The 17,116-nt window shown below is 37.9% G+C and overlaps 3 protein-coding genes across 3 annotated transcripts in view; all 3 read right to left on the minus strand.

Annotated features, from left to right (window-relative positions):
• Positions 1-407: 407 nt before the first annotated feature.
• On the minus strand, positions 408-4,394 carry LOC131940245 (uncharacterized). Its single transcript, XM_059298881.1, has 2 exons — positions 3,974-4,394; positions 408-707 (listed from the first exon to the last, which is right to left on the minus strand). The coding sequence occupies exons 1-2, from the start codon at positions 4,348-4,350 to the stop codon at positions 497-499; spliced, it is 588 nt and encodes a 195-aa protein (XP_059154864.1). The 5' UTR covers positions 4,351-4,394; the 3' UTR covers positions 408-496.
• A 4,360-nt stretch (positions 4,395-8,754) lies between these two features.
• Positions 8,755-10,608, minus strand: LOC131940242 (potassium channel subfamily K member 18). Its single transcript, XM_059298878.1, has 3 exons — positions 10,288-10,608; positions 9,634-9,883; positions 8,755-9,343 (listed from the first exon to the last, which is right to left on the minus strand). The coding sequence occupies exons 1-3, from the start codon at positions 10,606-10,608 to the stop codon at positions 8,769-8,771; spliced, it is 1,146 nt and encodes a 381-aa protein (XP_059154861.1). The 3' UTR covers positions 8,755-8,768.
• Positions 10,609-14,163: 3,555 nt separating this feature from the next.
• LOC131940239 (potassium channel subfamily K member 18) overlaps positions 14,164-17,116 on the minus strand; it is a 9,124-nt gene continuing 6,171 nt past the window's right edge. The window contains exon 3 of the mRNA XM_059298873.1: positions 14,164-15,435. Within this exon, the coding sequence (XP_059154856.1) occupies positions 14,888-15,435 (548 nt within the window). The 3' untranslated portion in view covers positions 14,164-14,887. The remainder of the gene's footprint in view (positions 15,436-17,116) is intronic.

Below are 17,116 nucleotides of genomic sequence, written 5' to 3' on the forward strand. Positions count from 1 at the left end.
CCGCTAGACCACTCCGCCACTGATAAAACCTCATAATTTTGTTTTGATAAATCTGGATTGATAATTTTTGCTTTAGAAATCACGTCCTCAATTTTAGGGTCCTTGGGGCGTAATTTAATTAAGCTAATTTAGGTCTTTAATCGCTAGTTTTTATGATTGCATCTGAAATTGTTAGGCAAAAATAGCCTGCATGCCGAATTTAAGATGTCTAGAGCAATCAGAAGTGGGCTAATTTTCGTTGTCAATTTTAACAACAAACAAATACATAAACAAACAAATAAACGCGAAGCTGAGTTAAGAAAAACGTGTTAAAAAGCACTGGCATTGTTCTGTGCAGTGCCCTAAAAACATACTTTTCTTACCGAATAGACTGCTGGAAACAAAACAAAACAAAATCCTAAGCCCTATTAACTAGAAATGAAAATTTGGCTTTATTCCTTTTGTGGTCTGCACATAAACAGATCTGGTACGCGCCCTGTGAGTCCACGTAGTGTGGCTACTCTGTAACAGGGACGTCACTGTTGTGGACGTAGTTGCTGATGCACTGGCACCCAGTGGTGTACATCACTTCATCCTTCTCCATAATCGCCACGCCGTGGTTACACCGTAGACGCTTGAAGACCAACAGAGGCGCTCGCACTTTGTAGCAGCTGTTAGCGTTGGCGTGGATACAGTGGGCGCATAGGCATTGGGCCTCGTAGATTTTGCTGTAGAGATAAATATTAGTGTCAATTATTTCTTGTTGAGAGGAATGATTGGGCTAAATTATTTGTTTTAGAGTGTAAGGAATGGGTTACATTTTTTAAAAAGAAAGCATTAAGCTGGATTGTTTACTAAATATTATTTATTTTATCACTAATTAAGACCTCATTTAGTTATTTAGCCTTTTAGTTATTCTTACATTTAAATTAAATATGGTGATATATGGTCTCTAATTTACAGAGTTTCTGAATTCCTCTTTTTAGTCTTTCTCATCATTCTTAAATAACGAGAAAAATGGCCCGTTGAGGAAGGATACAACGGGCGCTAGATTGATACCGGAAGAGATACACGAAAAAAACTACACGCTAAACATTTTTTTTTAGATTAGAAAAAGTTCCTCCCTTCGGAGAGGAAAAGTCTGAAAGAAACACTGGTGTCGCGCTTAGCCACTACCCGAAGAATTGCATGAAAGAAACTGCAAGCTAACCACTTTTTAGATTAGACACATTAATTAGGCGGTAATTTTATTATAGAATATCGATGACGACATTTCTTTTGAGTTGGAGGGTGTGGGGGGGGGGGGGGGGTCGGGTCTTACTCGGGGGATTGGCTTCGCCCCTACCCGAAGTATTGTATGAAAGAAACTCTTCACGCAAACCACTTTTAAGATTAGACAAAATTGGCTTTTTAATTCAATGTTTACTCGAGAATCAATGACGTCATATTACTGTGTGCACTCTACCGGCTTTAGACTACCAATGTGACGTCATGTTTCGTTTCCGTTTTACTATGCATGTTTTTATTTTGCTTGTGTTTTCTCTAGAGCATTCTTGTCAGATAGATAGATAGATACATACATACACAGACAGCAAAACAATTAGTATAGACGAGAAAAATGGCCCGTTGAGGAAGGATACAACGGGCGCTAGGTTGATAGTGCTGTCTATTTTCTCTAAACTAAAACCAAAACCAAAATCACCACCTATACTTCAAATTTAAACAGAAACGAAAAATGACATTGAAAACGGATTTTTATCCAGAATCGTCATTTTAATCCGATTTAAGAATGATCTTCGCGTAGTTATCGCGCACTTATACTAAATATAGTCGTAGCCATACATCTAAACCATGCGCCTTATGTCAATCATGACAAAAGTCGCATTTAAAGTTTCTTTCAGGCAACTCTACTTGGGAGGAAGGGGCTCTGCCCCCCCCCCCCCCCCACACACACACCACAAAACTTGTCTACCGTCCCATTCAACAAAATATAATTATATACATTTTTTCCCCTCTCAGAGAATTCCACCCTGCCCCCGAAAATTTCAAGTACCCCCATTCCTCTCCGGGGAGAAAAATGTCTGAAAGAAACACTGGTCGCATTTGTTGATCATACAAACTAAAGGTAGAGCCTGGAAGAGTTGCATGAAAGAAACTGCACGCAAAACACTTTTTAGATTAGAAAAAATTCAAGTTCCCCGCTCCGGAGAGGAAAAGTCGGAAAGAAACACGAGTGTTGCGCTTAACCACTATTCGAAGAATTGCATAAAATAAACTCAACACGCAAAACGCTAAGCCCCACCCGAAAAATTGCATGAAACAAACTCTGCACGCTAATCACTTTTTAGATAAGACACATTAATTAGGCGGTAATTTTATTATAGAGTATCGATGATGACATTTCTTTTGAGTTGGGGGGTGGGGGGTGGGGTTGCTTAGACGTTCTTCCGCGAGGGTGGGGCTTCTGAATGTCAGATTGCATTGTCTTTATGCGTTTACCCACGTGCCAACTTTGAACGGAATCTGTCAGTTAGAAGGGCCGAAATTTCGCTCGAGCGTTTTAATCTATTCAAGTGAAATAAAAGTTTGTTAAAAACGGGTTGATGATATAATACAAATTTAAATGCTGCTATAATTATACAAGAGGTTTTACTTAATACCTCAACACAACTGCATTGTATAATAATTATTTTTTTAGTACTATGTTACTCGCAGTAGAATTTAAAGATTTGATTATATAGATTTATTTAATTGGGTTGGTGTTACGATACGTTACATTTTGGTGCTTTATTGCTATGGTAAAGTTAAGGTTAGTTTATATGGGTTTTATACTGAGTTTAGATTGATATTATGTAAGTGTTATTACATTTCAAAATTGGTTTAAAAATATACTCGGTATAGTATTTGAGTTAAAACAGTAAGGAATGTAATTTGTGGCAAATGTATCGCTTTGGTGTATTTGTCCATTTGGGTATTCGGACAAATGTCCATTAGGAAAACGGTCTTTGGGGAAACTGCATTCGGGTGTATTGCGGGTTTTGGTCTAAGACACGTTAGGAATAGGATAGTTATAAGTTTAGATATAGCTATATGCATATGTATAGAAATATATGCAGGTGTAGACATACTAGTGTATGTTATTGATTCAGGTTGTGGTTTAGTGAAGGTTAGTTTATGTTTATGCTAATGCTAATGTTTATGTTTTTGTGTGTGTTTGTGCTTATGTTTTAAGGCAGTAATGATGGTTAGGGTTTATGAGTGTGTGTGTATGTTTTTGATTCACGTTGATGTTATTTTAGGCTTAGAAGTGCGGGGAAGGAATGGAGTTGATGTATGTAGTGGTCGTTGAGATTGTGGTGAGAGATGGTTTATGTTTTTATGTATTAAGTTTGAAGTTGTGGTGAGGGTTATGGTTTATGTTTAATTGGTTTTATTTCTATGCTTAAATTAATGTTTTTATGTGTGCGAATGGGTTTTTTAGACGTAAAAGTGATATAAGGGTAGAAGGGTTATGTCTATGTCTATGTTCCTTTACTTTTATATTTGTGGTAGTGGTTGGTTGTGGTAGGGGTTAGGTTTGGATTTAGGTTTACGATTATATATATTTTCTATGTTTGCATAATATTATATACATTAATTGCAAATTTAACGTATATGTTGCTGAATAAACACACGTCAAGCTCCTTTACAGATAGTTTTTTTCCCACAAAAGGCAGTGCTGAGCCTCGGCTCGTATATATGTATATGTTACGGTCAAAGCCCGAAGTCGGCCAATGCTAGGATTGGCCGGCCAAAGTCCGAAACTTTGCTTGATTTCGGCCTTTGGCCGGCCAATCCGCAGACTGGCCATGGTGGACCGGCCAAAGTCTGAAATAGCTCTTGATTTCGATATATATATATATTAATATACGCAATAATAATACGCACACAACCAACCACCACGACAATGCTTTAATTTTATATGTACGTAACGTTAGCTGTTAGCGTTACTTACGAAGGGTAGTACTCGTCACCCAGTTCACGCACAACATGCTCCCAAGGACACATGGACTCCAAGTTATGATAGCTAGTGAATATCGGCCACCAGCCGCCATATCCAGTAGGGCACTTGAGGTTCTTGAACTCGTGGGGGTAAAGAGCTTCCTGTTTAGTGCTAGCCACTATCTGACTGAGGTTCAACTCTGGGTTTAGCTGGTCCAGTCTCTCTGGCAGGTCAGATGGCATTGGGCAGTCTTTGTCACGCTTGTAGAGCTCATGACTGGTAGAGTTTTGTGAAGTTTCAGGGTTGGTTTCTTGCGCTGCTTGTGTATTTTCGCCGCTAGGGAACGTCAATCCATAATGCAGGAAAGCGCACAGTACAAAGATAATCATGATTTGTGCTGTTATCAAAGTTAAGCTTAACTTTGTAATAAAACGATATCAAATGATTAGATTCTCAACCACATTTTATAGATATATTTTTAAAAATCAATATGCCCTACACACACACACATACACACAAAATCAATGGAAATTAAATAGTTTGTAATAATTTTACCTGTCATCAGCTAGCATTGATTAGCTGGAGAATAATATCGAACACTTGATAATAGCTTGACCTTTTGACCTACATGTTTTACGTTGCATACTCAAAGTACATTAAAAAGTTTATCGATTCAAATTTTGCTAAAGAAGAGTATAAGTATAATATAGGTGTTTGGAAAAATCGGTTTTCGGTTAAAATGAATGAAACGTGTTTTTTTTTGGGTAGTCCGAAAAATTGTTTTTGGGTTGGGTAACCTGCAAAAGTGGGTTCTTGTATGACATGAAACATGGGTTTTTGGGTAAACTGCAGAAATGGGTTTTTGGGTAAACTGCAGAAATGGGTTTTTGGGTGACATGAAAATGGGTTTTTGGGTAAACTGCAGAAATGGGTTTTTGGGTGACATGAAAATGGGTTTTTGGGTAAACTGCAGAAATGGGTTCTTGGGTGACATGAAAATGGGTTTTTGGGTAAACTGCAGAAATGGGTTTTTGGGTGACATGAAAATGGGTTTTTGGGTAAACTGCAGAAATGGGGTTTTGAGTGACATGAAAATGGGTTTTTGGGTAAACTGCAGAAATGGGTTTTTGGGTGACATGAAAATGGGTTTTTGGGTAAACTGCAGAAATGAGTTCTTTGGTGACATGGGTTTTTGGGTAAACTGCAGATATGGGTTCCTGTGTGTCATAAACATTGGTTTTTGGTTACCCAAAACATTGATGGTTGGTAATCTGGAATGTTGGTTTTTATAAACCTGAAAAATGGGTTTTGGGGTAATCTAAAAATTTTTTTTTTGGTAGCCTGAAAAATATGTTTTAGCGTATCCTAGGAACGTGGGTTTTTATTAATATGAAACATATTTTTTTCAGGTAATTTTATGTAAAGATGCCCAGAAATCGCTTCTTTCAAAATTTTAATTATCTTACAATCATATTCATCTACTACACCGCAGAGTTTCTCAAATTTACAATATTTCCAAGATTTATTTTCTTTACCGATTTTACAACTTTGATAAAAATGCCCCGAGATTATCATGGAAAGTTATAATATTCGTTCATTTCACCTGAAGCTTCAGGTTAAGCTAATCTTGATGCTCTCTCCAACCACTCTATGTCGTTTTAAGTATACCAAAAAGTCTTGTTTCCTTTGCACTTCCAAGAACAATTTGATTTCAGATTTCAATTCAAAAACACAATTTACAACATTTCGTTTGACAGCCAGCGTACTGTAGTGTAGAAGAGCAGAACCTCGTGATCTATATTAATGTTTTTGCTCATTTCTTTGAAGGTTCCAGATTTTATATAATTTACGACTTATACTAGCAATGGACTCTTGATGTCGATTGGTTAGGGCAGTGGTTAGGGAGCTAAATCTTTTCTGTTTTCTGAAAGCCCGATTTTGAGCTAAACATAGATGGCGCACCATCCGTACAACCCCCCCCCCCACAGCCGTTCTAAACCATTTTAATCATCCAGTTTCAAAAAGGAATTTATTTTCTACATGCTATCTTCACAAAAGAGCAACTCTTCTTTGCTATCATCCGCATGAATATAGACACAGACCAGCAACTTCGAACACGAACTCACGTCTGTTGATTTATCAACTTGAAAAGCAAACAGTGGTGAAAGCTTAATTTCGATAAAAATGTGTTATGATGAGATTTTCTCCTGTTGTTTATTTTTTTTTTTTTTTTTTTTTTTTTTTTGCTTGGCATTGTCTATCGCGACTTCATTTGATGCTTGCACTAATGCTGGTGAAAACTTCCTGTTCGATCAAGTCTCTGGCGTTTGCAACTAGCTTCTTACCGACGAAAGAACTCCATATATTTTTTGGTGTGTTGCGAATGACTCGTCTCAAATGGCGTTTTAGTTTTGAAGATTTCATAGATTCGTGACTGAGAACAACTTTGTACAGTGCGCTTTGTTTCTTCTCTATTACATTTCCAGTGATGTTAATGAAGCCGAATTTAAAAAATTCTTCTAAATATTTATGTTTTGTTTCAAATTACTAAGGTTTAGTATACCAGTTGGCGACCCCCCAGAAAGACCTTCGCGACCCCCAAGGGGGTCGCGACCCCCAGGTTGGGAACCCGTGGACTAGGGCTGTGGGACGTCCCTGACTCATAAAAAGTAAAGGCGGTTGGGCATAGTGCTGACCACACCATTCTTTTTTTTTTGCCGAGCCCAAAATATATATATGAACTCTGCTTCATCTGCCCTATGAGCATTTAGGAATAAAAGGCTATGTTTACTTTTTTTAAGCCAAATTTACACGTGTCTAAATTTGGCAACTATTTACTTACGAGAAAAATGGCCCGTTGAGGAAGGATACAACGGGCGCTAGGCTGATAGTGCTGTCTCTTTTCTCTAAACTAAAACCACCCCACCCCACCCCCCCCCCCACACACACACACCACCCCCACCCCCCCAAAAAACATGTCTACCGTCCCATTCAACGAAATATAATTATATACTTTTTCCAGTGTCCACCCCAACCCCGAAAATTCTACCCCCGCCCCCGAAAATTTCAAGTACCCCCACCCCTCTCCGGGGAGGAAAAAGTCTGAAAGAAACACTGGTGTCGCGCTTAGCCACTACCCGAAGAATTGCATTAAAGAAATTGCAAGAAAACCACTTTTTAGATTAGACACATTAATTAGGCGGTAATTTTATTATAGAGTATCGATGAAGAAATTTCTTTTGAGTTAGGGAGGGGGGGGGGGGATCGGACGTTCTTACGCGGGGGTGGGGCTTCGCCCCTACCCGAAGAATTGTATGAAAGAAACTTTTCACGCAAACCACTTAGATTAGACAAAATTTCCTTTTTATTCAATGTTTACTCGAGAATCAATGACGTCATATTACTGTGTGCACTCTCCGGCTTGAGATTATTTTCTACTCTGTGCTAAATGTGACGACGTCATACTTCGTTTTTCGAATTACTATGCATGTTTTTAATTTGCTTGTGTTTTCTCTAGAGCGTTCTTGTCAGATAGATAGATAGACAGACAGCGAAACTATTAGTATTAATATACCAATTCAAGCTATTCACAATGAACATAAAAATGTGTACATCAATCTTAAGATCAACAACCCATGTTGCTGTTGGTTTTCTAGCTCTGATGCAGTCAGTTTTTCCAAAGTAATATTTCCACAACACCCAAGTCATGTTTCTCAACATCCAAGTCATGTTTCCCCAACACCCAAGTCAAGTTTCTCAACATCCAAGTCATATTTCTCCATCACCCTAGTCAAGTTTCCCCAACACCCAAGTCTTGTTTCTCAACATCCAAGTCATATTTCCCCAACACCCAATTCATATTTCCCCAACACCCAAGTCATATTTCTCAACATCCAAGTCATATTTCCTCAACACCCAAGTCATATTTCCCCAACACCCAAGTCAATTTTCTCAACACCCAAGTCAAGTTTCTCAACATCCAAGTCATATTTCACCAACACACAAATCATGTTTCTCAACATCCAAGTCATATTTCTCCATCACCCTAGTCAAGTTTCCCCAACACCCAAGTCATGTTTCTCAACATCCAAGTCATGGTTCTCCATCACATAAGTCAAGATTTCCCAAAACCCAAGTCATGTTTCTCAACATCCAAGTCATATTTCCCCAACACACAAGTCATATTTCCCCAACACACAAGTCATGTTTCTCAACATCCAAGTCATGTTTCTCCATCACCCAAGTCAAGATTCCCCAACACCCAAGTCATATTTCCCCAACAACCAAGTCACGTTTCTTAAATGCCGTCATATTTCTCCAACACCCAAGTCATGTTTCTCAACACACAAGTCATATTTCCCCAACAACCAAGTCAAGTTTCTCAAATGCCGTCATATTTCTCCAACACCCAAGTCATGTTTCTCAACACACAAGTCATATTTCCCCAACACCCAAGTCAAGTTTCTCAAATTCCGTCATATTTCTCCAACACCCAAGTCATGTTTCTCAACACACAAGTCATATTTCCCCAACACCCAAGTCAAGTTTCTCAAATTCCGTCATATTTCTACAACACCCAAGTCAAGTTTCCCCAACACTCCCAAATTAACATATTTCTTGTAAATTTGTGGAACAGATTTATTGTAGGCTACACATTACATAAAACAAATAAAATAAAACCTTTTTGCTTACAAAAAAATCACAAATTCATACTATTAGCCAGTATAATCAACATTTCTCCCACAGTATTTTTTCCTAACGGAATATTTTTCTTAAATTGATCTCTTCCCAGCCATCGATCACTCTCTCAACTACACTCTTCGCCATCAAACCTCATAGGACGGTGCGCTTTCGAAAACTTTTCCCAATCATTCAAAATATCAACCCTGTTGAAGAGACTCAACTTATGTAGGAACCAATTTATGTAGAAAATCATATGCTTGAGCATGAGGTTAAAGGTCATGGAGAACAAGGACATCCCGATGATGACGTAGATGACGGAGCCCATCATCTTGGCGGGGTCCTTCTGCTCCACCTCCCCACCGAAGACGTAGTCCCCGAGCCCAATGGTGCTGAGGGTGATGAAGCAGAAGTAGGCGCTCTCGCCCAGGGTCCAGTTGTCATGCCAAGACGCAAACATGGCTGCCCCGCAAGACAAATACAAGAGGATTATAACCAGTGGAACTGCCGCATGAATATCATCCAAAGTTTTCTTGTCCCTCCGGAACAGTTTTAGTACACGGAGATAAAGGGATGAGAATCCGTCCGCTAATATACTGCCGACCATGGCAAGATAGAAGAGAGTCAGTGGTATGCCAATAATACTGTAGATGATGGTTGCAAACTGTCCTATCGGAGTTAAAGGAACAATGTTCCCATAACCTGTAAAGGTAGTAAAATATGTTAGGAATTAGTGTTGATGTTGCGGATTATGTGGATTTGTTCTATACACGAGCAAGAAAATTGTGCTTATAATAGCGCAGTGAATAGTACTTTATATAGGAAACATTTATTAATTATTAAAAAATCAATTAGGCATCTAATTAAATCAAAATTAATTTCAGATTGCATTGTACTAGGGCCTTGACCCACGCGCCAAGTTTGAAACGAATCTGTAAGTTAAAAGTGCTCGAAATTTTGTTCACCAGTTTCGATCACCGCTGATCGCTCACCTATCGTTGTAATGAGGCTCACGCAGTACAGAAGCGACGAGACGAAGTCCCATTCGTATCGTGGGGGCTGACTTTTATACACATTGATGACCTCCTCTTTGTACTTCTTCATTAAATCCTCGATCTCTGATTCCTCGAGGTAGGTATTATCGACAGCGGATTCGATTTGTTTCACGTTAGCTGAGTTTGTGTTGGGGGTGTTTGAAATATTAACATTGCCTGCAGTCTCACGTTGGGCAGATGCTAGAATCTGAAAATATGAGCAGTAATGAATATTTACATATATATATATATATATATATATATATATATATATATATATATATATATATATATATATATATATAGATATAGATATATATATATATATATATATATATATATATATATATATATATATATATATATATATATATATTTATATATTTATATATATATATATATATATATATATATATATATATATATATATATATATATATATATATATATATATATATATATATATTTTTTTTTTTTTCTTTCATGTACTGCTGGAATTAAGCAATAGGTCAGCTTAACACGAGGATACATTAAAATTACGTTGGAAAACAAAACACTGCTTAACATTTTTTTAAAAGCAACCTACGAAGTCAAAAGCAAATTTTGTCCAACCTTTTGGGTAAACTTTTTCCTGAGCTGCTCGTATAGCGTCTCGTCCCCGCGCTCGATCGTGAAGTTTTCCTCACAGTAGGTGAAGAGATGGGAACCGCAGACCAGGTAGGCGATGAGCACCAGGAACAGGATTACGCTCAACAGCAGCTTCAACATCCTGGGACTACAGCAGTGCTTGACGGGCCCGCCCTCATGCCCCGTGGGTGGGTGGCCCGTGGGTGGGTGGCCCGTGGGTGGGTGGCCCGAGCGTGGGTGGCCCGTGTCGACGGTGCTGCCAATGTTCCAATCTACGTCGAAGATGGTGCTGATGTTGAGGTGCATGCTGTTGCCGGGCTTGTTGTCTTTGTGGGCTGTGGAGTGGTGGTGTGTGGAGGGAGGATGTGGTTGACTGTTTGAGTTATCGTCTGTGTGGGGAGAATGTGATTGGCTGTTTGAGTTATCGTTTGCGTGAGGAGAATGTGGTTGGCTGTTTGAGTTATCGTTTGTGTGGTGAGAACGTGGTTGGCTGTTTGAGTTATCGTTTGTGTGGGGAGAATGTTGTTGGCTGTTTGAGTTATCGTTTGTGTGGGGAGAATGTGGTTGGCTGTTTGAGTTATCGTTTGTGTGGGGAGAATGTGGTTGGCTGTTTGAGTTATCGTTTGTGTGGGTAAGATGTGCATTGCGTGTTGAGTTATTGTTTATGTGTGGTGGCTGTGTTTTGCTGCTGGAGCTACCGTTTGTGTTGGGAGGATATGTTTTGATGGTTGAATTATTGTTTACGTGGGGAGAATCTTGTTGGCTGTTTGAGTTATTGTTGGTGTGGGGCGGATGTGTTTGACCTGACAAATGCGGATTCGTGTTTCTGTCAGGTAGGATGGTCAAGGCATCAGCTTGCAGAGGGTGAGTAGCTTTCACGGCGCTGACTTGGTCCATAACACTCGCGTCACACTTGAACCAAGTTAACCATGTGTGGTAAGCTCCTGCCAAAACCCCTGTGTTAATTCAATTTTCACTAATTATAAAAACCAGATAGTCTTCTACTTCAAGTACGATGAAAACTGACAAATCACGTTTCATTAGAAACTTTTAGATTTATCCTGTAGAAAATGTCAAATAAAACATATTTATTTAAAGTACAAAAACAATTTTTTTTTAAATTTTAGGGTGGAGTTTTGTTCACATTTTAGAGGTTACCACGAAGGTGTTAAGCAGGTGTACTGGTATTCAAGCTGCAGATTATAGTGAGGTTATTGACACTCAGATTCTAAGACAAGATTAAAGGCTTTAAATTTTTTTTTCGAGAAAATTAAGTTGAGTGTGTGTGTGTATGGGGGGTGGGAGAGATGTGCTAGTAACTGTGTTTGAGTATGTGTATGTGTATGTGTGTATCGGTATGATTTGTCTCTCCTAGCGTCTTTGTTTCTCCATTATCTACGTTTTGTCTACTCTACATATTTTAAAACCCCAACTTGACCAACCTGAATGCATGCATGTATTACCAAAATAATCGACACTGTTTATTCGCTAAACCAGGGTTTAAAAAAAACAAAACAACAACAGTATCATGTAAAACTATCAAAAACTACCGGACCTTACAAAAACTCTAAGCTCAACTTTAACATATAATATGTAGTTATCTTAGCCAGGTAACTAAGAATATAGGACTCTAGATAATCGATAATGAACACATTTATAATGACATTCAACTAAAGCGCCAGGCGCATTTAGATTGTCCTTAAACTGAACTCAACGGAAATTATTTTTTTAATAACGAATAGCCAAACATGTGACCAGTGGCAACGACCTGTAGCTAGGACTAATGGCTAATGGCTAATGTCTAATGTTTTATGGCTAATGTTTTATGGCTAATGTTTTATGGCTAATGATTATGGCTAATGTTTTATGGCTAATGTTTTATGGCTAATGTTTTATGGCTAATGTTTTATGGCTAATGTTTTATGGCTAATGTTTTATGGCTAATGTTTTATGGCTAATGGCTAATGGCTGATGGCTGATGGCTAACGGCTAACGGCTAACGGCTAACGGCTAACGGCTAACGGCTAACGGCTAACGGCTAACGGCTAATGGCTAATGGCTAATGGCTAATGTCTATTGTCTGATGTTCGATGGCTAATGTCTAATGGCTAATGTCTGAAGGTTGATGGTCGATGGCTTATGTTTTATGGCTAATGTTTTATGGCTAATGTTTTATGGCTAATGGCTAATGGCTAACGGCTAACGGCTAACGGCTAACGGCTAATGGCTAATGGCTAATGGCTAATGGCTAATGGCTAATGTCTATTGTCTGATGGTCGATGGCTAATGGCTAATGGCTGAAGGTTGATGGTCGATGGCTAATGGCTAATGGCTAATGTCTATTGTCTGATGGTCGATGTCTAATGACTAATGAATTTTTTAATAACGAATAGCCAAACATGTGACCAGTGGCAACGAGCTGTAGCTAGGGCTAACGGCTAGTGGCTAATGTCTAATGGCTAATGGCTAATGTTTTATGGCTTACGTTTTATGGCTAATGTTTTATGGCTAATGTTTTATGGCTAATGTTTTATGGCTAATGTTTTATGGCTAATGTTTTATGGCTTACGTTTTATGGCTAATGTTTTATGGCTAATGTTTTATGGCTAATGTTTTATGGCTAATGTTTTATGGCTGTTTTATGGCTAATAATTATGGCTAATGTTTTATGGCTAATGTTTTATGGCTAATGTTTTATGGCTAATGTTTTATGGCTAATGTTTTATGGCTAATGTTTTATGACTAATGGCTAATGGCTAATGGCTAATGACTAATGGCTGATGGCTAATGGCTAACGGCTAACGTCTAACGGCTAACGGCTAATGGCTAATGGCTATTGGCTAATGGCTAATGGCAAATGTCTATTGTCTGATGTTCGATGGCTAATGTCTAATGGCTAATGTCTGAAGGTTGATGGTCGATGGCTAATGACTAATGGCTAATGGTTAATGGCTAATGGCTAATGTCTATTGTCTGATGGTCGATGGCTATTGGCTAATGTCTGATGGTCGATGGCTAATGACTAATGGCTAATGGCTAATTGCTAATGGCTAATGGCTAATGGCTAATGGCTAATGTCTGGAGGTTGATGGTCGATGGCTAATGACTGACGTCTGATGGTCGATGGCTAATGACTGACGTCTGATGGTCGATGGCTAATGACTGTGGATGTGATTGTGGCCTGTGTTTACGGCTGGCGTTAGGACAAGGAATTTATTTTAAAATAATCCGATCTCTCATTTGCAATAGCTAGTCACATCCCTAAATATCACGACACTAAATAGTCTAGTCTGAGGAAACACAAGCAAATAATTGTGTCAGCCCAAGATACTATGGTTAAACTTTAAAATAACTGCATGCATCGAAAATACACGAACAATCAATATAGATCAAAATACATTTTTTTTTACCTCATTTTATTACAATGAATGTAGATTTACATTAATCTCAAGAAGAGTTTTGTTTACTATCTTGGAAATCTAAAGCCGCACCTTTGAATGCGCATTGCACTGTTTCACAGATGTTTATTGGTGTGAAACATTAATAACTGCTAGATTTCTTTCAATATTTTAATTAACTACGTTGTTGGTTTTTTTTTTCGTCAAGCAGTGGGTATTTCCTAAACAATAAATGTACGACATTTGTCAAAAAACAAAACAAAATTATTTCATTAACAAGAAAATTGCGGATTTCATTCAATGGCTAGTTTCTGGTTTATGGTTAGATTCATAAATTATCGTAAATAGCAGCTAAGACTACACCGTTATATATTGTATACAATTAACATTGACATAATACATCCAAGAAAACAAAGAATTAATTTGTTACATATTTTTTTAATTCAAAAGTAACATAGCAGAAACAATAAAAAAAAATAAAAATTGATCTTTTGAATACATTGTGGATTATGTTCTTTCCGATCTATACTTTAATATTAAAAAATACAATAACACAAAGTAAAGAGAGGACGCTATATTCACACAACAAAACAAAAGATGAATTTATCAACAACGGTGAAATCATTGAGTTGACTAGACTGGGACAAAGAAATAACAAGTAACCTCTTGTTGAGTATCGGAACAGATATCTGATCATATGTTAAGACAACTACCAAACAAACAAACAAACATAGTCAGGTAAGCACAATCTGATACACATACACATAAAGCGATGGATTATTAAACCGAATTAATTTAAAAATAAACAACCACAAAATTGTATACGAAATATAATCCTGAGTTTTAAAAGTAGAGCGTTTATCAGGTTGTATTCACAATGTACGTTTGCTTTGCATGTTAAACATGTACACATGCTACATAGGATGCGTTGAAAATTTGATACACCCATGTATAGAAAGCATTGATTCGATCTGTTTGATAAAAACTTTAAAAACAGATGTATGGATTATCAAAGTCTTTATGTAAGGGGGGTTACTTCATAGCCTCAGTAAGACTTTGTCTTACAACTTTAGATTGTCACATGTATTTGGCCTTTCACCAAAGCCCTGAACCCCAACCACATCAATTTAGTTGGCCAGTAACACTTGGGCTTTTGTTTCATGGCCGTGAATTCTAGCCCAATCAATTTAATTGGCCACTTGCATTTGCGCTTTCTTCATGGCTGCTCTCAGACCTAGCCTTATCAAGACCGCATTGGCCTTCATAGCAATATCCTCTTGCATGAGATTAAACGTCATGGACAGAACGGACAGACCCACGATCAGATACAGGACCCCGAAGATGGGCTTCGAGTCTGAGAACTCTCGGATGTCCGAGCCAAAGACGAAATCCCCGAGTCCGATGGTGCTGAGCGTGATGAAGCAGAAGTAGAGCGCGATGATGAAGGTCCAGTCCTTTTGCCAGCTGCTGAAGAGGACGGCACCAAGGAAGAGGTAGGAGCCGATGATGATGAGGGAGATGTAGATGGGGACGTGGTCTTTTCTCCGGGCTTTGGCTTTCAGGCAGTTCAGCTTCGTCAGGATGGAGATGATGAAAGTGAAGAAAATTTTGAAGAGGTTGGCCATGATGGCGCCGACGTTGGACAAATAGAGAAGGGTTAGAGGGATGCCGATGATGGAGTAGATAATGGTGCATATGCGGCCGGCGGTTGTCTTGGGCACAATGTTGCCGTAGCCTGTAGACAGATATTAACATTGTACAGGCAAAACAAACAGTCGGTTTACAAAACGAAATTGTATTTTTATAAAATTTTCTTTATTTCAAAATGTCTGTTTTTTTGTTGTTTTTTTTTTGTGGGGGGGGGGGGGGGGGTTACGGGTTTAAGCGCATTTAGTTACTCAAATTTCACCCACTTCTAATTCAAATTTTTCAGATACGCTCATCTTCTGAAAAAAATTGCTCACATATTTCAGCCTTCAATGTTTTTATAACGGAAAATATTTTTTTTTCAATTTTCTTACTTTCAAAACATAAAAAAAAAATAACTGTTATAAAGTTTTTTTTATGTGTAAATTAGTTTCACTTGAAGATTTGATAAACTATTTTTTGCATTCATTATCTATAGCATCCGAAATACACTGTATTGTATTGTGTTACACTTATCTTACATGCAGGTCTAGTGAATAAAGCTATGCATATCTTTATTTATTATAAACCCCGTTTGTTTACACTGTGGACCAAACCCATATTTCTAAAACATATTTAATTAAGCTTATGTTGCTTATGTTACATTGGACCAGTTTCATCTAATGCAAAAAATCATGGACAAGGATAACTCAAGTCAAAAATATTTTCTTCACTTTAGAGACTTTCATTTTTATTCCTTCCTAATTACAATCATGGAATGAACTTTTTTCAACACAATCAAGTATAAATAATGTAGTAGTGTATTTTTTATATAATTGAGTAATATTCAACCGGTTTATACTTGTATAGTAGTAGATATATTTATGATTGCATAGAAGGAAATACGTTTACACTGGATAATGGATACATTTAGGCTAGGTTTTCATTTAACCTAATGAATTTATTCCATGTCAAATTATTTGATTAAGACCAATCCTGTAATTATCTTAAGTCGTTTTTGACAGTAAGTGGCCACCTGGAACCCACGAATCAAATACTTACCTATGTTCGTATAATGATGATCACCTGTATATTGTTAAACCCTTACTTACCTATGGTCTAAAAAAACTGATCACCTGTAGCGACTAAATCCCGTACTTACATATGTCTTAAAAATTAATCAACTGTACTTGTTAACCCCGCACTTACTCATGGTCGTAAAAATATGATCACCTGTATGTCGTTAAGCCCCAAACTTACCTGCGATTATAAAAAAATAATAACCTGTATCTAATAAACCGCGAACTTATAAACTGTCGTATAAATATGATCACCTGTATCTTGTAAAGGTCTTACTTACCTATGGTCGTAAAAATTGATCCCATGTATCTTGTTAATTAAGCCCATACTTACCTATGGTCGTTATCAAGGTGACACTGTACAGGAACACTTACCTATGGTCATTAGCAAGGTGACACTGTACAGGAACACTTACCTATGATCGTTATCAAGGTGACACTGTACAGGAACACTTACCAATCAAGGTGACACTGTACAGGAACACTTACCTATGGTCGTTATCAAGGTGACACTGTACAGGAACACTTACCTATGGTCGTTATCAAGGTGACACTGTACAGGAACACTTACCTGTGGTCGTTAGCAAGGTGACACTGTACAGGAACACTTACCTATGGTCGTTAGCAAGGTGACACTGTACAGGAACACTTACCTATGGTCGTTATCAAGGTGACACTGTACAGGAACACTTACCTATCAAGGTGACACTG

This window comes from Physella acuta, unplaced genomic scaffold, assembly GCF_028476545.2.
Source record: "Physella acuta isolate Inbredline_101_S28 unplaced genomic scaffold, ASM2847654v3 ptg000313l, whole genome shotgun sequence".
Lineage (NCBI taxonomy): Eukaryota > Metazoa > Mollusca > Gastropoda > Physidae > Physella > Physella acuta.

Bases quoted from the DNA above. Each gene is read 5' to 3' on its own strand.
- LOC131940245 (XM_059298881.1), bottom strand. From the start codon at position 4,350: ATGATTATCTTTGTACTGTGCGCTTTCCTGCATTATGGATTGACGTTC. The intron at 708-3,973 runs GTAAGTAACGCT...TTATCTCTACAG, and splicing joins GGTGACGAGTACTACCCTTC to CAAAATCTACGAGGCCCAAT.
- LOC131940242 (XM_059298878.1), bottom strand. From the start codon at position 10,608: ATGCACCTCAACATCAGCACCATCTTCGACGTAGATTGGAACATTGGC. The intron at 9,884-10,287 runs GTTGGACAAAAT...TCATATTTTCAG, and splicing joins GGAAAAAGTTTACCCAAAAG to ATTCTAGCATCTGCCCAACG. The intron at 9,344-9,633 runs GTGAGCGATCAG...CTACCTTTACAG, and splicing joins GAGCCTCATTACAACGATAG to GTTATGGGAACATTGTTCCT.